General features: G+C 57.3%; 1 protein-coding gene across 1 annotated transcript; it reads left to right on the plus strand.

The window, feature by feature from the left end:
- Window positions 1–7,740: 7,740 nt before the first annotated feature.
- Window positions 7,741–13,254, plus strand: LOC137454983 (THO complex subunit 1-like). The gene is made up of 3 exons (XM_068165465.1): window positions 7,741–7,825; window positions 10,620–10,698; window positions 12,783–13,254. The coding sequence occupies exon 3, from the start codon at window positions 12,809–12,811 to the stop codon at window positions 13,076–13,078; it is 270 nt and encodes an 89-aa protein (XP_068021566.1). The 5' UTR covers window positions 7,741–7,825; window positions 10,620–10,698; window positions 12,783–12,808; the 3' UTR covers window positions 13,079–13,254.
- The last annotated feature ends 9,125 nt before the right edge of the window (window positions 13,255–22,379 follow it).

The raw sequence follows: 22,379 nt of genomic DNA on the forward strand, positions 1-22,379 counted from the left end.
GAGTCAGAATGCTACAGGGCAAGAAAAGGCACTCAGTAAAACTCAGTTCTGGAGTTCGTAGTTCTTCCACAACATTGTGAGAACATCTGTTACAAAAGAGAGGTCAAGAACTACAGATCCCATTAAAAGGAGAGAAGTTTAAAAGCATCGTTCTTGAGAACTGGCTTTTTGAAAGGAATTCTGCCTTCAGAGAACTAGCCTCTCTGGCTAGCATGGAAGAGGACACCCACTCCTTTTTAGAAGAATAGAATAGAATAGAATAGAATAGAATAGACCAGGTTGGAAGAGACCTTCAAGATCATCATGTCCAACCTATCACCCAACACCACCTAATCAACTAACCCATGGCACCAAGCACCCTGTCAAGTCTCCTCCTGAACACCTCCAGTGACGGCGACTCCACCACCTCCCCGGGCAGCACATCCCAATGGGCAATCACTCTCTCTGTGTAAAACTTCCTCCTGACCTCCAGCCTGAACTTCCCCTGGCGCAGCCTGAGACTGTGTCCTCTTGTTCTGGTGCTGGCTGCCTGGGAGAAGAGACCAACCTCTGCCTGTTTACAACCCCCCTTCAGGTAGTTGTAGAGAGCAATAAGGTCACCCCTGAGTCTCCTCTTCTCCAGGCTGAGCAACCCCAGCTCCCTCAGCCTCTCCTCACAGGGCTGTGCTCCAAGCCCCTCACCAACTTCGTTGCCCTTCTCTGGACTCGTTCCAGCAAGTCAACCTCCTTCCTAAACTGAGGGGCCCAGAACTGGACACAGTACTCAAGGTGTGGCCTAACCAGTGCTGAGCACAGGGCACAATGACCTCCCTGCTCCTGCTGGCCACACTGTTCTTGATGCAGGCCAGGATGCCATTGGCCCTCCTGGCCACCTGGGCACACTGCAGGCTCATGTTCATCCTACCATCAACCAGTACCCCTAGGTCCCTCTCTGCCTGGCTGCTCTCAGCCACTCTGACCCCAGCCTGTAGCACTGCCTGGGGTTGCTGTGGCCAATGTGCAGGACCTGGCACTTGGATGTGTTCAATCTGCCCTTGGACTCTGCCCATCTGCCCAGCCTGTCCAGGTCCCTCTGCAAAGCCTCTCTACCCTCCAGCAGATCAACTCCTGTCCCCAGCTTGGTGTCATCAGCAAATTTACTGCTGATGGACTCAATGCCCTCATCCAGATCATCAATAAAGATGTTAAAGAGCACAGGGCCCAGCACTGATCCCTGTGGGACTCCACTACTGACTGGCCGCCAGCTGGCTGTGGCACCATTCACCACCACTCTCTGGGTTCGGCCATCCAGCCAGTTCCTAAAGGTCCCACACATCCATTTCACCTTCCCAGCATTCGACAAAGAGTCCATCCTACCAATTTTCCCCCTCAGGTTTAAAATCCTGGTTTGTTTTAGCTTATATTTGCATTGTTTGTATTACTAGAGTTCTGCTACAAGAAGTGACAGTAGCTGACCTGTGAAAGCCCACAGGCACCTGAACAAGCAGCCCCCTTCACTCGGGGGCACTGTGTTCCTTCCCAGATCATTTCAACACAAAGTGAGAAACACAGCACTCTGTGTGCACACTGGAGAGCTCCCAGCGCCCCACTCAGGCAGATCATCCCGGTCCAGTCTCTTAGGTATGGTCACCATAAACGTTCTGGCAGAAGACATCAGTACTGCCCTGCTGTGGTTAACAACATGTGGTGCCAGGGAGGAAACCCACACCAGGGCTCCAGCTGCTGCGTGATGGAGTCTGTGGTGCAGGCAGCACCACAGCCTCTGTGCAGGGCTAGGGCCTGCTGCAGTGTGGGGCAGGCTGCACCGAGGGGCCTGGGGCACTGTCACTGCCTGGTGTCCTGCCACACGTCCAGACCTCTGGTGTCCCTCCTGTCACTCCCAGGCCTCTCGCTGCCCAGCGCCCTGCCAGACCCTAGGCCTGCGGTGTGCCTCCTGTCACAGCCAGCAGAGCCTCCCAGGCTGCGGTGTGCCTCCTGTCACAGCCAGCAGAGCCTCCCAGGCTGCGCTGTGCCTCCTGTCACAGCCAGCAGAGCCTCCCAGGCTGCGCTGTGCCTCCTGTCACAGCCAGCAGAGCCTCCCAGGCTGCGGTGTGCCTCCTGTCAGTCACAGCCAGCAGAGCCTCCCTGGCTGCGGTGTGCCTCCTGTCACAGCCAGGAGAGCTCCCAGGCTGCGCTGTGCCTCCTGTCACAGCCAGCAGAGCCTCCCAGGCTGCGCTGTGCCTCCTGTCACAGCCAGCAGAGCCTCCCAGGCTGCGGTGTGCCTCCTGTCACTCCCAGCAGAGCCTCCCAGGCTGCGCTGTGCCTCCTGTCACTCCCAGCAGAGCCTCCCAGGCTGCGGTGTGCCTCCTGTCACAGCCAGCAGAGCCTCCCAGGCTGCGGTGTGCCTCCTGTCAGTCACAGCCAGCAGAGCCTCCCAGGCTGCGGTGTGCCTCCTGTCACAGCCAGCAGAGCCTCCCAGGCTGCGGTGTGCCTCCTGTCAGTCACAGCCAGCAGAGCCTCCCAGGCTGCGCTGTGCCTCCTGTCACAGCCAGCAGAGCCTCCCAGGCTGCGGTGTGCCTCCTGTCACAGCCAGGAGAGCCTCCCAGGCTGCGGTGTGCCTCCTGTCACAGCCAGCAGAGCCTCCCAGGCTGCGCTGTGCCTCCTGTCACAGCCAGCAGAGCCTCCCAGGCTGCGGTGTGCCTCCTGTCACTCCCAGCAGAGCCTCCCAGGCTGCGGTGTGCCTCCTGTCACAGCCAGCAGAGCCTCCCAGGCTGCACTGTGCCTCCTGTCAGTCACAGCCAGCAGAGCCTCCCAGGCTGCGGTGTGCCTCCTGTCACAGCCAGCAGAGCCTCCCAGGCTGCGGTGTGCCTCCTGTCAGTCACAGCCAGCAGAGCCTCCCAGGCTGCGCTGTGCCTCCTGTCACAGCCAGCAGAGCCTCCCAGGCTGCGGTGTGCCTCCTGTCACAGCCAGCAGAGCCTCCCAGGCTGCACTGTGCCTCCTGTCACTCCCAGCAGAGCCTCCCAGGCTGCGGTGTGCCTCCTGTCAGTCACAGCCAGCAGAGCCTCCCAGGCTGCGCTGTGCCTCCTGTCACAGCCAGCAGAGCCTCCCTGGCTGCGGTGTGCCTCCTGTCAGTCACAGCCAGCAGAGCCTCCCAGGCTGCGGTGTGCCTCCTGTCACAGCCAGCAGAGCCTCCCAGGCTGCGGTGTGCCTCCTGTCACAGCCAGCAGAGCCTCCCAGGCTGCGGTGTGCCTCCTGTCACAGCCAGCAGAGCCTCCCTGGCTGCGGTGTGCCTCCTGTCACAGCCAGCAGAGCCTCCCAGGCTGCGGTGTGCCTCCTGTCACAGCCAGCAGAGCCTCCCAGGCTGCGGTGTGCCTCCTGTCACAGCCAGCAGAGCCTCCCAGGCTGCGGTGTGCCTCCTGTCACAGCCAGCAGAGCCTCCCAGGCTGCGGTGTGCCTCCTGTCACAGCCAGCAGAGCCTCCCAGGCTGCGGTGTGCCTCCTGTCAGTCACAGCCAGCAGAGCCTCCCAGGCTGCGCTGTGCCTCCTGTCACAGCCAGCAGAGCCTCCCTGGCTGCGGTGTGCCTCCTGTCACAGCCAGGAGACCTCCCAGGCTGCGGTGTGCCTCCTGTCACAGCCAGGACACCTCCCAGGCTGCGGTGTGCCTCCTGTCACAGCCAGCAGAGCCTCCCTGGCTGCGGTGTGCCTCCTGTCACAGCCAGGAGACCTCCCAGGCTGCACTGTGCCTCCTGTCACAGCCAGCAGAGCCTCCCTGGCTGCGGTGTGCCTCCTGTCAGTCACAGCCAGCAGAGCCTCCCAGGCTGCGCTGTGCCTCCTGTCACAGCCAGCAGAGCCTCCCTGGCTGCGGTGTGCCTCCTGTCAGTCACAGCCAGCAGAGCCTCCCAGGCTGCGCTGTGCCTCCTGTCAGTCACAGCCAGCAGAGCCTCCCTGGCTGCGGTGTGCCTCCTGTCACAGCCAGCAGAGCCTCCCTGGCTGCGGTGTGCCTCCTGTCAGTCACAGCCAGCAGAGCCTCCCAGGCTGCGGTGTGCCTCCTGTCACAGCCAGCAGAGCCTCCCAGGCTGCGGTGTGCCTCCTGTCACTCCCAGCAGAGCCTCCCAGGCTGCGGTGTGCCTCCTGTCACAGCCAGCAGAGCCTCCCTGGCTGCGGTGTGCCTCCTGTCAGTCACAGCCAGCAGAGCCTCCCAGGCTGCGGTGTGCCTCCTGTCACAGCCAGGAGACCTCCCAGGCTGCACTGTGCCTCCTGTCACAGCCAGCAGAGCCTCCCAGGCTGCGGTGTGCCTCCTGTCAGTCACAGCCAGCAGAGCCTCCCAGGCTGCGGTGTGCCTCCTGTCACAGCCAGGAGAGCCTCCCAGGCTGCGGTGTGCCTCCTGTCACAGCCAGCAGAGCCTCCCAGGCTGCGGTGTGCCTCCTGTCACAGCCAGCAGAGCCTCCCAGGCTGCGGTGTGCCTCCTGTCACAGCCAGCAGAGCCTCCCAGGCTGCGGTGTGCCTCCTGTCACAGCCAGCAGAGCCTCCCAGGCTGCGGTGTGCCTCCTGTCACAGCCAGCAGAGCCTCCCAGGCTGCGGTGTGCCTCCTGTCACAGCCAGCAGAGCCTCCCAGGCTGCGGTGTGCCTCCTGTCACAGCCAGCAGAGCCTCCCAGGCTGCGGTGTGCCTCCTGTCACAGCCAGCAGAGCCTCCCTGGCTGCGGTGTGCCTCCTGTCAGTCACAGCCAGCAGAGCCTCCCAGGCTGCACTGTGCCTCCTGTCACAGCCAGCAGAGCCTCCCAGGCTGCACTGTGCCTCCTGTCACAGCCAGGAGACCTCCCAGGCTGCGGTGTGCCTCCTGTCACAGCCAGGAGAGCCTCCCAGGCTGCGGTGTGCCTCCTGTCAGTCACAGCCAGCAGAGCCTCCCTGGCTGCGGTGTGCCTCCTGTCACAGCCAGCAGAGCCTCCCAGGCTGCGGTGTGCCTCCTGTCACAGCCAGGAGAGCCTCCCAGGCTGCAGTGTGCCTCCTGTCACAGCCAGCAGAGCCTCCCAGGCTGCACTGTGCCTCCTGTCACAGCCAGCAGAGCCTCCCAGGCTGCGGTGTGCCTCCTGTCACAGCCAGGAGAGCCTCCCAGGCTGCAGTGTGCCTCCTGTCACAGCCAGCAGAGACTCCCAGGCTGTGGTGTGCCTCCTGTCACAGCCAGCAGAGCCTCCCAGCGACCCCTGCCTGCGGTGGTTCTGCCAGCAGAGAAGCTGCAGCATTGTGCTTCCCATCCCCCTGCCCTGCTGCTACCTGCTGTGGCTTGTCCCCAGGGGCCGGCAGAGGCAGGGCCAGGGACTGTGTCCCCTCAGGCTCGGGCAGCAGGGAGGGGTGCCCAGGGCATGCCCAAGCTGCAGGCCTGGGGCAGGGTGGTGCTGGGGGATGCAGTCTCTGCTGGAGCTGGGCTGGGGCCTCTCACACTGTGCCTGGCTCAGCTCTCTGGGGCTCTCTCGGGAGTTAAGTAAGCACAGCCCCAGCCCTCATTTTCCCAAAGCAGAGTCTCAGGCATTGAGTCTCATCCAAGTCAGTAACTAAAGACCAGTCCAGCAGCACAGCTAGATCGAGCTGGGTGCCTCCAGAGAGGGACTCTAAGCAAAGCAACCCCCAGGCAACATTTCTGCCCGTGCACACTGTACCTCCCACCTTCCTAGAACGGTTTGGGTTGGAAGGGGCCTTAAAAACCATCCAGCTCCAACCCCCTGCCATTGGCAGGGACACCTCCCACCACCTCATCCAGCCTGGCCTTGAACACCTCCAGGCACCCACAGCCTCCCTGGGCAGCCTGTGCCAGAGTCTCACCACCCTCACTGCAAAGAATTTCTTCCTCATCTCCAGTCTCCATCTCCCCTCTTCCAGCTCAAAGCCATTGTCCCTCAGCCTGCCCCTACAAGCCCTCGTGAAAGCTCCCTCCCAGCTCATGCAATCTCCATGTTCCCTTTGGTCCATAGGTTTTTTTTCCCCAGGTCTTCTTCCAAGTAGTTGTGGTTCTATCTGACTCCTTTCACTGGCTAGGTGAAAAATAAGGCAATTGCTGAGGCTCTGGACATGTGAGGTCACTTCTGCTTTCTAAAAGTACTTTTGAGGATAATGACAATTCTGAAGAGTATGTGGAAACAAACAGGTAGTACAAAGCATCACAGACTGAGAAAGACAGAAACAGATCAAAGCAGCAACAAGTGGTCTGTGAAGCGGAGACATCTGAGGGTAATTTAAACTTTTAGCAATGAAGATACCTGAAAGAAAAAAATGTCTTGATCCAGAAGGGTTGAGGAATACCATTCAAGATTCTCAGATCTTTTCGTTCTTTGGGGATTGAGTAGAAGCGACACAGTACATTCCTCTCTGCTACTTGTGTTGCACTTTTAGTAGCTAAACACTGAGAGATGAGTACCAGAGTACTTCTAGAGTGAATTTCTTGTGAAAGAAGAAAAACAGCTGTAAGCACAAGGTTTTCCACAAGAGACACCCATGGCTACGATCTCCTCAGAACCCAGAGCAAGTCCCTCTTCTCTCTACGAGCCACCAGCACTATGCTTGTGATGTATTTCAGGCATAAACATGCTTCAGTCATCCTGCCCCTGGACTCAGCAATGGTTAGGTCACACCTTGAGTCTTGTGTCCAGTTCTGGGCTCCTCAGTTTAAGAAGGACATTGAGACACTTGAATGTGTCCAGAGAAGGGCAACAAAGCTGGGGAGGGGTCTGGAGCACAGCCCTGGGAGGAGAGGCTGAGGGAGCTGGGGTTGCTTAGCCTGGAGAAGAGGAGGCTCAGGGGAGACCTCATTGCTCTCTACAACTGCCTGAAGGGAGGTTGTAGCCAGGAGGGGGTTGGTCTCTTCTCCCAGGCAAGCAGCACCAGAACAAGAGGACACAGTCTGAAGCTGTGCCAGGGGAGGGTTAGGCTGGAGGTGAGGAGAAAGGTCTTCCCAGAGATTGACCATTGGGCTGTGCTGCCCAGGGAGGTGGTGGAGTCCCCATCCCTGGAGGTGTTTAGGAAGAGCCTGGATGAGGCACTTGGTGCCATGGTTCAGTTGATGGGATGGTGTTGGGTGACAGGTTGGACCTGGTGGTCTCTGAGGTCTTTCCCAGCTTTATTGGCTCTATGAAAGAAGAGTTTTTGCCGCACACCTGACCCAGGTGCCTCAGCAGGTACCTTCAGCAGGGCAGCACAAGAGAGATGCTCCCAATAAACAGAGAAGCCACGTGCTTTGCAAGCTGGCTACGGGAGCTGCTTCCATACTGTGGAGCAGAAGGCTGGCCCGGCCCCGGGGTGCCCCTCTGAGCCCTTTGTTTTGCCCACAGCCTTGGATTTTCCCCGGGAGGCCAGCGGGGGCCAGGCCGGGGATGAGGGCCCCAGGTGAGCGCAGGGCACTAACGCAGCCCCGACGCCGCAGCTCGGCGGGCAGGCGGTCAGCACCGCAGCAGGCAGCACCGCAGCAGGCAGCACCGCAGCAGGCAGCACCGCAGCAGGCAGCACCGCAGCAGGCAGCACCGCAGCAGGCAGCACCGCAGCAGGCAGCACGGCTCCCGCCACAGAAGGCAAAGCCGCTGCGGGGCAGCAGGGGGCGGGCTGGATCTCAGCAGCACAAGCCCGCCGCGGAGCGCTGGGCCGGCCTCAGCCCCGGCCCGCCCCGTCACTGAAAACTCCACCCTTCGCTTCGCCTCCGCTTCCTATTGGTCGAGGCGCCCGCCCGTCAGAGGAGGGAGGAGGAGGGAGGAGCGGGGGCGCTGTGGGGGCGGGGCCGGAGGGGCTGGGGCGCCGCCGGCTCCGGCTTTGGCAGTCGTGTACGGCGCAGAGGCAGAGGCGGCGGCGGCGGCGGGGTCCGCGGGTGAGCGCGGCGAGCACGCAGACCGACAGCATGGCCGGTGAGCGCCGCCCTTTGCCCGCCGTGGGGGTCTGGCGGCGGCGGGGGCGGCCCGGGCCGGGGCCTGCCCGGACCGTGAGGGAACTGGAACCCCGCCGGCGCAGGGAGCGAGCGCCAGGGGCAGGCGGCAGGGAGCGTGCTGGCGGCAGGGAGCGTGCTGGCGGCAGGGAGCGTGGTGCTGGCGGCAGGGAGCGTGCTGGCGGCAGGGAGCGTGGTGCTGGCGGCAGGGAGCGTGCTGGCGGCAGGGAGCGTGCTGGCGGCAGGGAGCGTGCTGGCGGCAGGGAGTGTGCTGCTGGCGTTTCCGCGGCTCTGTCCTCGCCCACCGGCTGCTGCCAGGCGTTTGACCAAGTGTCCGGAGCAGCCCGGTTTGTCCTTTACCCAGGGCGCCTGTCAGGCTGTCCCCCCCCCGGGCGCTGTTCAGGGGGCTCCTGCCTTGCCCCTTCTCACCTGCCGTGTCTCGGAGCGCTCCTGCCCGTTATGGGCAATGCAGTCAAGTGTCCTCCCTCCCTGCCCGCCCCCTGCTTGCCTGCCTGCGCTCCCACTCCTAATGGCCTTCTGTATTCTTCTTGTCTGCTGCATCCCCCCCTGCCAACGGTCCCTCTCTGCCTGGCTGCTCTCAGCCACTCTGACCCCAGCCTGTAGCACTGCCTGGGGTTGCTGTGGCCAATGTGCAGAACCTGGCACTTGGATGTGTTCAATCTCCTGCCCTTGGCCTCTGCCCATCTGTCCAGCCTGCAGAGCTCTCCTGCCCTCAGCTTGGTGTCATCTGCAAATGTACTGATGATGGACTCAACCCCTCAATCTCTATCATCAATAAAGATATTGAACAGGCTGGGGCCCAGCACTGATCCCTGGGGGACAGCAGTAGTGGCTGGCTGCCAGCTGGCTGTGGCACCAAGCATCATCTTCTCCTGCTTCTCACTGTAAATTTGTGTCAATTCATCACAGCATTGTGAACCAAGACATTCTTCACTTTGTTTCCCATGTGTTTGCCAGGTCACTAGGACTAGGTCCAAGAAAACAAACAGTGATTCAGACTTGTTTCTGGTGTGTCCTGTTTCAAGTCTGCTCTGTGTGCCAAAGTAATCCATTTTAGGAACCGTGATGGCACACATGTGAGTTGGTGTGAGATGCACGGGTTGTTTTAGCTTGCCATGTGGGAAATGAAGGTGTGTGTGCAGGGGAGTGAATAGAATTAGAATAGAACAGAATAGAATTAACCAGGTTGGAAAAGACCTTTGAGGTCAGCAAGTCCAACCTATCACCCAGCACCATCTGATCAACTCAACCATGGCACCAAAGTGCCCCATCCAGTCTCTTCCTAAACACCTCCAGGAATGGTGACTCCACCACCTCCCCAGGCAGCACATCCCAATGGCCAATCTCTCTTGCTGGGAAGAACTTCTTCCTCCAGCCTAACCCTCCCCTGGCACAGCTTCAGACTGTGTCCTCTTGTTCTGGTGCTGGCTGCCTGGGAGAAGAGACCAACCCCCACCTGGCTCCAACCTCCCTTCAGGGAACTGTAGAGAGCAAGAAGGTCTCCCCTGAGCCTCCTCTTCTCCAGGCTAAGCAACCCCAGCTCCCTCAGCCTCTCTTCACAGGGCTGTGCTCCAGACCCCTCCCCAGCTTTGTTGCCCTTCTCTGGACACCTTCCAGCATATCAACATCTTTCCTAACCTGAGGGGCCCAGAACTGGACACAGGACTCAAGGTGTGGCCTCAGCAGTGCTGAGCACAGGGCACAATGACCTCCCTGCTCCTTCTGGCCACACTCTTCCTGATGCAGGCCAGGATGCCATTGGCTTTCTTTGCCACCTGGGCACACTGCTGGCTCATGTTCAGCCTACCATCAACCAGCACCCCCAGGTCCCTTTCTGCCTGGCTGCTCTCAGCCCCTCTGACCCCAGCCTGTAGCACTGCCTGGGGCTGTTGTGGCCAGTGTGTGGAACCCACACTTAGATGTGGTCTATCTCAGGCCCTTGGACTCTGCCCATCTGCCCAGCCTGTCACAGGGGCTGCAGTGAGAATGAACTCAGTGCTCATTTAAGAAAACCAATTCTCTGTCTTTGGTTGTGGCTTGTAGAATGGTTTTGCAGTGTAGTGCAGGTGACAGCCATGTGCACTTCTAGCACAGCTCTCTGTGCTGGCCAGGAGGCCTTTGGCAGTGCTGGCAGGGGGGGTGGCATGGCAGGGCAGCGTAACAAGCAGTGGACAGCCTGGCATGAGATGGTGCTGCTGAGAGCTCTATAGTTGCTTCCCAGAGTCACACTTCTGTGCCAAAACAACCTGCTAAAATAAATCCCAGTTGTGGATTGCACATTTCTCTGCTGTCCTACCTGTTTGAGTGCACAGGCATGTCAGGGAGAAAGCAACCTTGGTCTCTGATGACATCTCTTCCGAACAGCTGGCACTGCTTAAAGAAAGGTTTTGCTCTGTTGGCATATAGATGACCCTTCTACATTTCCCTGTGCTACTCTTGCCTCTTTCTCCTTTGCAACAACTTGGATATTTGCAGGAAGGGATAAAACCAGAACTAGTACTATTGTCAGAGAGTGGATGTGAGACCTGCAGAGGCAGTGGCTGCTTCTGTGCTGCTGCTGTGCTGTTGTTCCTTGTTGCTGCTGGGTTGAGTGCAGCAGTCTGGGGGCTTCCTGGCTCTCTCCTGTCAGGTTTTCCATTCCATGTTGCAGAGGCTCACAGAGCTGTGAAGCTTCTCTTCAAGAACAAAACTCCTCCAGTGCTGTTCTGTTCTCTTGTAGCCTCCCTCTGAAGAAATAAAAACAGGCGAGGATGAAGATGAGGAAGACAACGATGCTTTGCTAAAGGAGAACAATGAAAGTAAGCTTTGTGTCTTCCCAGCTGCTCAGCCTCCCTCTGGGGCTGTGCTGCAGAGCACAGCTCCTGCCCAGGCTGCTGCAGCGCTGCTGCCGTGCATGCACGTGTGTGGCACAAAGTGCAGCCTGGGCAGGACACAGAGCAGCAGGAGCAGCCTCAGGCCCAGGCCTGCAGTGCTGGAAGCCTGCAGTGTGCTGAGGTTGGCTTGGCAGCTGCACTGGGAGCCTCTGCCCCTCGCTGTGCTGCTCTGTGGATGCTTACAGCTGAGGTGCCAGCCCTGCCCAGCTGTGCCTTGCCCTGCTCTGCCTTCTGCCCTTTAGCTGCCATGGGCACGTGCCTCTAGCCCCTGCTGGGGTGGGTGGCCACAGGACACTGAGGAACTGTGTTCCAGCTCTGAGGCCTTTGCTTCCTCTGCATCTGAATCAGCTTCAAGGCAAAGGCTTCCATGAGCAGAGCAGCCTGACAGGGTCAGCTCTGCCCCCACTGCTCCAGCAGCCACTTGTGTCCCTCTCCTTCAGCTCTGATGTGCTGTGCTCCTGCCACCTGCAGTGCTCAGCCAGGCCTTCAGCTCACAGCAGCTGCTGTGTTAGCTCTTGGATCCAGCACGGACAGTTCTGGAGCCTCTGTGCCAGGAAGGATCTGGAGGGGCTGGAAGGTGTCCAGAGAAGGGCCACGAGGAGGAGCAGAGGGCTGGAGCTGCTCTGCTCTGGAGACAGCCTGAGAGAGTTGGGGTTGTGCAGGCTGGAGAGGAGAAGGCTCCAGGGAGACCTTCTTGTGGCCTTCCAGGATCTGCAGGGGGCTCCAAGAAAGCTGGGGAGGGACTTTTGAGGGTGTCAGGGAGTGATAGGACTGAGGGGGAATGGAGCAAAAGTAGAAGTAGAACCCTTCAGGTTCTGACTGCACCTTCAAGTTCCTGCCCTAGCCACAGTCCTGCTGCCAACAGGACCAGCAGGCTCTAGGGACTCAGCACAAAGGAAGCTAAACCATTCTGCAGCTCTCTGTTGCACCCTGAGGTGTTGCCTGCCATAGGCAGCAGGGGACACTGCTCTGCTCAGCCAGGGCCTGGCTCTGTGAGGCTCTGTGAGGCTCTGTGAGGCTCTGTGAGGCTCTGTGAGGCTCTGTGAGGCTCTGTGAGGCTCTGCTCAGCCAGGGCTTGGCTCTGTGAGGCCCTGTGAGGCTCTGCTCCTGCAGCTCCTGGGCAGGGTCTCCCAAGCACTGCTGTGAGGCTCTGCTCCTACAGCTCCTGGGCAGGGGCTCCCAAGCACTGCTGTGAGGCTCTGCTCCTGCAGCTCCTGGGCAGGGGCTCCCAAGCACTGGTGTGAGGCTCTGCTCCTGCAGCTCCTGGGCAGGGGCTCCCAAGCACTGCTGTGAGGCTCTGCTCCTGCAGCTCCTGGGCAGGGGCTCCCAAGCACTGCTGTGAGGCTCTGCTCCTGCAGCTCCTGGGCAGGGGCTCCCAAGCACTGGTGTGAGGCTCTGCTCCTGCAGCTCCTGGGCAGGGGCTCCCAAGCACTGCTGTGAGGCTCTGCTCCTGCAGCTCCTGGGCAGGGGCTCCCAAGCACTGGTGTGAGGCTCTGCTCCTGCAGCTCCTGGGCAGGGGCTCCCAAGCACTGCTGTGAGGCTCTGCTCCTGCAGCTCCTGGGCAGGGGCTCCCAAGCACTGCTGTGAGGCTCTGCTCCTGCAGCTCCTGGGCAGGGGCTCCCAAGCACTGCTGTGAGGCTCTGCTCCTGCAGCTCCTGGGCAGGGGCTCCCAAGCACTGCTGTGAGGCTCTGCTCCTGCAGCTCCTGGGCAGGGGCTCCCAAGCACTGCTGTGAGGCTCTGCTCCTGCAGCTCCTGGGCAGGGGCTCCCAAGCACTGCTGTGAGGCTCTGCTCCTGGGCAGGGTCTCCCAAGCACTGCTGTGAGGCTCTGCTCCTGCAGCTCCTGGGCAGGGGCTCCCAAGCACTGCTGTGAGGCTCTGCTCCTGCAGCTCCTGGGCAGGGGCTCCCAAGCACTGCTGTGAGGCTCTGCTGGTGAATGGAAGGGTTTGAGGTGGGGCAGGGCAGGGAAGCAGCCGCTGCAGACATTCCCTGGGGGCTTCTCTCGCCCAGGCCCAGAGGTGCAGCGGGACAAGGCCATGACTGGGCAGCAGATGGAGTCGTTTGCCAGCAGGCTGGGGGAGCAGTGGAAGGCCCTGGCCCCCTACCTGGAGATGAAGGACGCTGACATACGGCATATCGAGTCGGACAGCGAGGACATGAAGATGAGAGCCAAGCAGCTGCTGGTGGCCTGGCAGGACCAGGAGGGCACTCATGCAACCCCTGAGAACCTGCTGGTGGCCCTGAGCAAAGCTGGGCTCAGTGAGCTTGCTGAGAGCCTCAGCAACGACAGCGAGGGCGGCAGCTGACAGCCTCGGGAGGGGAGCTGCTGGGGCGTGGGGGGCTGCTCACTGCCCCTCCTGGCAGGTGGTGCTGGGGAGCGGTGGTGTGTTCATTGTCCCTGTGGCTGCCAGGCAACAGGGGTTTGATAGGTATTTTATGTGCAGGAAACAATAAAACCTTTTAGTCCTACTGTTCAGCTCAGAGTTTGTGAGGAGAGGCTGAGTCAGCCTGACCCAGCCAGGGGCAGCCTCAGGTGGAGGTGCAAGGCAGTGCTCTCTGAGCTCAGCTGGCTCCTGCTGGAGCAGTCCATGGCCTCTGTGGCCTCAGTCACTGCTTGGCAGTGGGGGGGAGCTACAGGTGATCCAAACCCCCCTGTGTGTGAGGGGGACTCAGCTTGGAGGCCAACAGCAGGGCTATGCTGGGGACCCAGCTGCCAGCACTGACAGTGAGTGCAGAGTCCCCCAGGGCTCCTGGGCTCAGCCTGCTCTCCTGCAGAGGACCTGCTGCTCTCCTGCCCTTGGCAGGCCACAGCCAGGGGGCTGTGTTTGGTTTGATTAGTAATTACTGACTGGGTGTTTGGCCATGCAGGAGCTCCCTGGGCCATGGGAAACCAAGGTGAGGTTGGTGCCCAGCTGCTCTGTGGTGAGCTGTGGATGAGTGCCAGCTGTGGAGTGGAGCTGGAGCTGTTCTCCCTCAGGAAGTGAGGCGCTGGTGGTGGTGCAGCCAGTGCCAGCCTGCTTGGGGGCTGGTATAGAACCTCTCCAACTTGCTGAGTGCATCACAGAATTCTTCCCTGCAGTTACTGTGCTGGTTCCTGGCTCATGCCTGCCGCTGGCTGGGGAGGGCTGCTGCTGGCACAGCGCTGGGGGCCTGGCTGCAGAGCTGTTGGTGAGAGCCTGGTGCCTGCTCGGAGCTCTGGATTGAGCTGGGTCAGGACTTTGATTGCTTGGGGCAGCAGTGGAAGTCAGTTGGGGCTGAGCTATGGATCAGGTGTTGAAAACAAAAGATCCTCTCACTGTAGGCATGAAAAATCCATTTCAGCTGAAGGGACTCGAGCCCCCTGGGAGCTGAGGTGCAGGGCTGAGCACCAGCTCTGATCGTGGGCTGCTTCCCACCTTGCTCCTGGGAGAGCTGGGAGGAGGACAGCCACAGCCAGGGTGACTGAAAGGAGCTGTGTGCAGTGAGGTCTGTTCCTGAGCAGCTTGCTACTCGTGTCCAAGGCAAGAGGCCCTGAACTCTTGGCCTGGTTTAGCAGCACAGCCTTTGCTCCCTGTGCATGGAGCAGTGCAGAGCTGCTCTCTGCATCACCTGACAAGTGTGACCTCACCAAAGCTGAGCACTGCCCTGGCCCTCAGGAGTGCAAGGAGACACAGCTGGGGACACAGAGCCTGACTGTGAGGATCCCATGGCCCTAAGGGTTTGATGGACCTGAAGGCCACCCCTGGAACTGGGGGCAGCAGGCTTGCAGAGCCAGGGAGCCTGCTGCTTGTCCTGCTGGGGTTTCAAAGGGGTGCCCTGTGCTGGTGAGACAGCTTGAGTGCAGCTGTCAGAGACTGCACACAGCTCGATGCCAGGAGCAGCAGGAAGGGGGCAGGACTCTGGGAAGGCAAAGTAGTGACCCCTGGGGTTTGAGACAGCTGCCAAGATGTGACCACTAATGAAAGACCAAGTGTCCAGTGTCCAACTGTCAGCAGAACCTTCAGGAGAGCAAACCCTGCTCCCAGGGCTTTGACTGGCAGGCTGTGGGTCTGCAAAGCAAACCAGCTCCTCTACGACGTGGCTGAGCTCAGCTGCTGGCCTGGTGCTTGCCTGGCTGCAGCCTCCCTCCAGCAGCCAGCTGCTGCAGTCCTGCAGGGTAGGAGCAGAAGCCACTGTGAGCAAGCACAGCCCTGGTTTGCAGCCACCACACTACTGAGCTAGAGGCCAGCAGCAGGGCAGGAGCTAAGCTCTACAGCTTAAAACCCCCTTGCTTCCAGCCCTTCCTCAGTGGTGTGCCAGGAGTGGAGACAGAGAGGTCCTGCCACAGTGCCAGCAGAGATGCTGTAATGGAGACACCCTGATCACAGTCGCTGCTGGAGCCAGGAGCTGCAGCCCTGGGCAGCAGCCAGCCTGGACAGCTCTTGGCTTGCAGCCACTGGTGGTGGCCCTGGGCAGCAGCCCCGAGTTACACAGCAAGGCAGCAGCTGATCTTCTCCCTCCCTAACGAAACTGCCAGGTAAGGTAAAGGTGGAAGCTACTGAACTGTGGTGTAAAGCATGCAGGAGTAAGAGGTGTGAGAAGAGGTGTGCAATAAATACTTGAGACAGCAGAAGGAAGGGGCCAGAGGCTCATGTGAAAAAGCAAAAGGAGAATCTCTTCTGCAAGCCATGAGAGGTCTTTAATGGAGTCTTGTCACCACCACAGCAGGCAGCCCAGGCCACAGCCACAGCATGGTACAGGGGACAGGTGGGAAACCCTCAGCCCTCTTCACATGAGAAGGGTGGAAGAAATGATTTATCCACTTGCTAAAGCTCTGGGGTTAAAGAAGTGATCAGTAATCAACATTTATTTCACACCTAGGCAGAATGACCACAGCTGGAGCCTACTGCTCAGCCTGCTCCTCCACCACCTCGATCCTGCGCGGCCCATACAGTAGAACGTAGGCTATGTGCCAGTCCCCGCCCCCAGATAGCCTCAGGATGTCTTCAGGTGTGACAATGCTGACTTTGTCATCATCAAACTTTGACCTTTGAGGTCAGCAAGTCCAACCTATCACCCAGCACCATCTGATCAACTCAACCATGGCACCAAAGTGCCTCATCCGGTCTCTTCCTAAACACCTCCAGGAATGGTGACTCCACCACCTCCCTGGGCAGCACATCCCAATGGCCAATCTCTCCTTCTGAGAAGAACTTTCTCCTCACCGCCAGCATAAACTCCCCCTGGTGCAGCTTGAGACTGTGTCCTCTTGTTCTGGTGCTGGGTGCCTGGGAGAAGAGACCAACCCCACTTGCCTACAACCTCCCTGCAGGGAGTTGTAGAGAGCAAGAAGGTCTCCCCTGAGCCTCCTCTTCTCCAGGCTAAGCAACCCCAGCTCCCTCAGCCTCTCCTCACAGGGCTGTGCTCCAGACCCCTTCCCAGCTTTGTTGCCCTTCTCTGGACACCTTCAAGTCTCTCAATGTCCTTCTTAAACTGAGGGGCCCAGAACTGGACAAAGTACTCGAGGTGTGGCCTAACTTGTGCTGAGTCCAGGGGAAATACTACAACACTTCTTTGCTTGCTCTTGTGAGATGTCACCAGTCAAACCTATGGACTTACAAACTCTGCAGTTCTGTTTCCTGACTCCTCGTAGGTGCCGAGACATAAAGCCGGATGAGAGGAGCATGATCTTTGTCACAAAATGTCCTTGTGATGAATGTGTTCCTCTAATCAAAGGGGCTGGGATCAAGCAGATCTATGCAGGAGATGTTGATGCTGGAAAAAAGAAAGCAGACATATCCTATATGGAGTTTGGTGAACTCGAGGGTGTAAGCAAGCTTACAGTAAGTGTCAAAATACCTTCTGAAAACTCTGGGCAGCATTGGAGCGGGGCAGAGTGAGCAGTTCTTTGCAGCCAGCCTTACAGGAGTGTTTTCCTGTGCCATTGAGTCATGGGAGTGGAACTGAGAGGTTCCTTTGTCACAATACTGAAGACAAGTGCTGTGACATATTCCAGCTGGTAGGGGCAAGTGATTGCCTTGCAGCTTTCCCTCTAACTCATTGCCGTTGTTTGAGGTGGTCTCTTCCCACTCTGAAGTTCTCTCCAAGGCTCCCTGGCACAGTCTCACAGTATCACTAAGGTTGAAAGAGACCTCAAAGATCATTGAGTCCAGCCTGGCACCACAGACCTCATGACTAGACCATGGCACCAAGTGCCACATCCAATCCCCTCTTGAACACCTCCAGGGATGGGGACTCCACCACCTCCCTGGGCAGCACATCCCAATGGCCAACAGCTCTCTCAGGGAAGAACTTTCTCCTCACCTCCAGCCTAACCTTCCTGTAGCACAGCTTGAGACTGTGTTCTCTTGTTCTGGTGCTGGGTGCCTGGGAGAAGAGACCAACCCCCACCTGGCTACAGCCTCCCTTCAGGTAGTTGTAGAGAGCAATGAGGTCACCCCTGAGCCTCCTCTCTCCAGGCTAAGCAACCCCAGCTCCCTCAGCCTCTCCTCACAGGGCTGTGCTCAAGGCCTCTCCCCAACCTTGTTGGCCTTCTCTGGACACATTCAAGTCTCTCGATGTCCTTCCTAAACTGAGGGGCCCAGAACTGGACACAGGACTCAAGGTGTGGCCTAACCAATGCAGAGTCCAGGGGCACAATGACTTCCCTGCTCCTGCTGGCCACATTGCTCCTAATGCAGGCCAAGATGCCATTGGCTTTCTTGGCCACCTGGGCACACTGCTGGCTCATGTTTAGGTGGCTGTCAATCAGCACCCCCAGGTCCCTCTCTGTTTGGCAGCTCTCAGCCACTCTGACCCCAGCCTGTAGCTCTGCATGGGATTGTTGTGGCCAAAGTGCAGCACCCAGCACTTGGACTTGTTGAATGCCATCCCATTGGACTCCACCCATCTGTCCAGTCAGTGTGGCAGCTGATGTGGGAGATCACTATGTGCTTTTGAAGGTGGCCAAGTGCACCTGCACTCAGAGTGCTCACCATGGCAAACTGCAGCATGGTTGGTTTGAGGGGCGTCTCATTTCTTTTTCTCGAGGGAGTACGAATCCAAGCCCTAAACAGTCTGGGAGCAGGTCCCTTTAGCCACACCATAAAACTGAAAACAAAGCCTCTCCCTCCTGACCCACCTCGCCTGGAATGTGCTGCCTACAGTTCTCAGACCCTCAGGCTGAAGCAGGGAGAAGGAACTGCAAGAGCATTAACTGACTTCATTCAGTATCATCTTCAAATGGAGGATAGGAAAGGAAGGCTGGTTTGGGCATCCCTTTAATCTGTGTTCTGAAGCTTGGGAGATGACAGCACAGGGCACAATTCCAGCTCCTTTGCTGAATTTACAACAGATCATAGAACCCTTGTAGGAGATCATCTCATCTGGCAAGGCAAGAGGGGCTCTAGAGTTCCATGCTGGGAAGCACAAGATTGAAATGTTCATCATGGCTGGACAGCAGCCAGGCAGAAAGGGCCCTGGGGGTACTGGTTGATACTAGTCTGAACATGAGCCAGCAGTGTGCCCAGGGGGCCAAGGAGGCCAACGTCATCCTGGCCTGGATCAGGAAGAGTGTGGCCAGCAGGAGCAGGGAAGTCATTCTGCCGCTGGACTCAGCACTGGTTAGGCCACACCTTGAGTCCTGTGTCCAGTTCTGGGCTCCTCAGTTTAGGAAGGATGTTGAGACTCTTGAATGTGTCCAGAGAAAGGCAACAAGGCTAGAGGCGCACCCCAACAACACGAGGTGAGCTTATATAGACAGCAAACATACATACTCATATATTAAAATGTCCATATTCATATATTCCCCAACACACTCCCACCCCTCTCCATCAGGACAGACAAAACCTGCACTTTTGACCTGGCCAGTCTTGAGACCTATTGGCGCCTCCCCTTTCTCTCCCAATACCCCACACAATACAGACCATCAGCCCAACGATCCAGCCCAATGATCGAGCCCCACGGTCCCCAGTAATTCCCCTTGTGAAAGCCAAGTATTATAACCAGGTTCTCACAAAGGCTTTCTAGAGGTTGCAATACCAGGGTTTTATCCCTAGCTCTGTGTTGCTAGTGGCCATTGTTGCCTCGGGAAATCTCTAAGTACCAGCCCAAAGAGCCAGAGCCTTGCCTTGCAATTGTCCACGCTCGGGAAGGAACCACGAGCTTCGCTTGGAAGCTGGACTGTGTTTCAGTTTACCCAGACAGGACAGCAAGGACCCCTTGCTATTTTCAGCATCGTAACGCCCAGAGGACAGACATGCGTCCTGCCAGGCCGAGAGGCGAAACCCCAGAGGAGCTGAGTCCCCGGGACAGTTTCATTTGACTGGAGAAAGGAGCGAGCACCGCTGCCAAAGGATCACAGCCAAGAAACCTCCTCTCTGCAAAGCTTTCAGCTACAAATCCTGCCTCAGTAATAAGCTGCAGACACCAACAGAAAGTGAAACGGTGCTCCTGCAGCTTCCACGTGGTCGGCACCATTTTGGTGTGTCTAGATCTTAATGTGTGCCAGGAGGTATCAGGATCAGTGAGGAATTACAGTAGCTGATTTTATAAGCATCCACTCCAGGTCTGTTGCCTTAGGGGATTCCAGAGCTCCCCCCCTGCTGGGGGCCATCGCCGGCTTCAGTGCCGAGGTTGCTTTTCTTTACAGTGCTGGTTGTTGTTTCTGGGTTTTGGTACGCATTGCTTGAATTGCTCCTTGCTCCTGCTGGTGAGGGAGCTGTTCCACGACCCAACCCCTCCAGTCTGTACATAGGTTTGATTCGTGTTTTTGCGGGATTTGGGTTTTTTGTGATTAATAAAACGATTAATATTTTTTTTATTAATCGCCCCGCTTGTTGAACATTAATTTATCCTTTTATAGACCACAGCACTGGGTGATAGGTTGGACTCGATGCTCTGCTAAAATAAACTGTCCTTCCCATTTCCAGGTTTGTATCCTTACATAGAGGACCGTGTCATACCTACAAAGTACAAAGACTCAGCGAGTCCACCCCATACAGATTTTGTATTCAGGCATGTAATGAGGCTGGGGAGGGTCCCCTGTCTCAAGAATATGTTTTCATTACTCCCAAATCTGTTCCAGCTGCCTTGAAAGGTAAAAGGGCTTCCTTCTTTCATCTAGGGGAGTGGGAGGAGGGCAAGTTGGGTTTGGTATTGTGTTGTGTTTGGGGTATTTAGAGTGCTAAGCCTTCTTCCAAGTGCAGGCAGGGACAGTAAGGGAATTCTCCTTTCATGTATTTGCCCGAAGCCAAAACTCTTCACTCCAGAAATGAGGTACTTGTGGTTTCTGTGTTCTTTGACATCAGAAGGCTTGCACTTGGAATTCTTGCTTACCAGGAGAGAGTGACCAGACTGTTACAGTAATTTGAGGTGGAAGAAGTTCTATACAGAGAGAGTGATTGCCCATTGGAATGGGCTGCCTGGGGAGGTGGTGGAGTCCCCATCACTGGAGGTGTTCAGGAGGAGACTTGATGGGGTGCTTGGTGCCATGGGTTAGTTGTTTAGGTGGGTTGGATTGGTTGATGGGTTGGACACAATGATCTTGAAGGTCTCTCCCAACCTGGTTTAGTCTATGTAATTCTATGTAATTCCTCCTGGCATGCATAGAATAATTGCCAGGATAGCAGCTTTTTGACTGGTGTCCCCTTTGTGCATGTGGTGCACAGTTGCAGTCACCAAATGCTACTGGCTTCTTCTTGGATTAGGCTGAACCTAGCAATAGAGACCCGTGGGCATTGTTAGATGTTGTTCAGACAACAGTGTAGGAAGACTACAGCTGAATGTAGGCCTTTAATTTCTGAGACAAAATAGCAGACTGAATACAAGAAGGAATTTAAGAAGGACATTGAGACACTTGAAGGTGTCTAGAGAAGGGCAACAAGCTGGGGAGAGGTCTGGAGCACAGCCCTGTGAGGAGAGGCTGAGGGAGCTGGGGTTGCTTAGCCTGGAGGAGGCTCAGGGGAGACCTTCTTGCTCTCTCCAACTCCCTGAAGGGAGGTTGTAGCCAGGTGGGGGTTGGTCTCTTCTCCCAGGCACCCAGCACCAGATACAAGAGGACACAGCCTCAAGCTGTGCCAGGGGAGGTTTAGGCTGGATTTAGGAAGAAATTCTTCCCAGCAAGAGAGATTGGCCATTGGAATGTGCTGCCCAGGGAGGTGGTGGAGTCCCCATCCCTGGAGGTGTTCAAGAGGGGACTGGATGTGGCACTCAAAGCCATGGTTTAGTTAGTCCTGAGGTGTTGGGTGCTAGGTCGGGCTTGATGATCTCTGAGGTCTTTTCCAACCTTACTGATTCTATGATTCTAAGACTTTACAAGTTGTTAGAGTGTAGCAGTAAGTGATGGGGAAAGCAGAGCTGTCAATTACTTGTGTTTCCTTCCTGCAGCCCCAAGGATTGAGAGAATAAACGAGCACACGTGTGAAATCACCTGGGAGGGTCTGCAGCCCATGAAGGGTGATCCAGTTATCTACTGTCTCCAGGTCATGGTGGGCAAAGACTCGGAATTCAATGTGATGTGCTTTAGTTTGGTCCATGTTTTTTCTTCAATTAGCAATTGTGATAACCACTTCAGATTAAAAATTACTGTGTTGCAGGATGGTTTTAGCTGTGCTAACTTTTTGCTACTAAATAAGGTAAGGTTCTGTCGCCTAAAAGAGATTTAAGTAATATGAGGTTGTAGTCAGGTGGGGTGTGACCGTTTGAGGCTGTGCCTTTAAGAAAAGGACAGTACTGGGGCACTCTGGCTGAATGTTTTGTGAACAAAAGACAGGTCTAACCGAATTTCATTGGTAGATTGGTAGAATGCAACTTTGAGTTTTGAGTGCGACTGGGACTTTCCTCAGTTCACTCTTCCCTCCCCCTTTTCCAGCTCGTCTGCTTCTAGGCTCTCTGCCAGACTGACCTTGGACAGATAAGCGTGGGGCCTACTAACACTTTGCTTTAATTTACAACTGCTTTTATTAACAATTGCTCTTTTTCTCTCTTTCTAACCCTGTTTGGGACAAAAGGGGAGAGAGGATGGCCAAGGGATCAGGCTCAGCCAACATGGATTTAGGAAGGGCAGGTCCTTCCTGACCAACCTGATCTCCTTCTATGATCAGGTGACTGCCTGGTGGATGTGGGGCAGGTTGTGGATGTAGTTTACCTGGACTTCAGCAAGGCCTTTGACACCATCCCCCATAGCAAACTCCTGGCCAAGCTGTCAGCCCCTGGCTTGGACGGGAGCACACTGCGATGGGTTAGGAACTGGCTGGATGGCCGAACCCAGAGAGTGGTGGTGAATGGTGCCACAGCCAGCTGGCAGCCAGGCACCAGTGGTGTGCCCCAGGGATCAGTGCTGGGCCCCATCCTCTTTAACATCTTTATTGATGATCTGGATGAGGGCATTGAGTCCATCATCAGTAAATTTGCTGATGGCACCAAGCTGGGGACAGGAGTTGATCTGCTGGAGGGTAGAGAGGCTCTGCAGAGGGACCTGGACAGGCTGGACAGGTGGGCAGAATCCAAGGGCATGAGATTTAACACATCCAAGTGCCAGGTTCTGCACATTGGCCACAACAACCCCAGGCAGTGCTACAGGCTGGGTCAGAGTGGCTGGAGAGCAGCCAGGCAGAGAGGGACCTGGGGGTGCTGGTTGATGGTAGGATG

Source organism: Melanerpes formicivorus, unplaced genomic scaffold (assembly GCF_026170545.1).
Source record: "Melanerpes formicivorus ecotype bairdi unplaced genomic scaffold, bMelFor1.0.p_v2 SCAF_89, whole genome shotgun sequence".
NCBI classification, from domain to species: domain Eukaryota; kingdom Metazoa; phylum Chordata; class Aves; order Piciformes; family Picidae; genus Melanerpes; species Melanerpes formicivorus.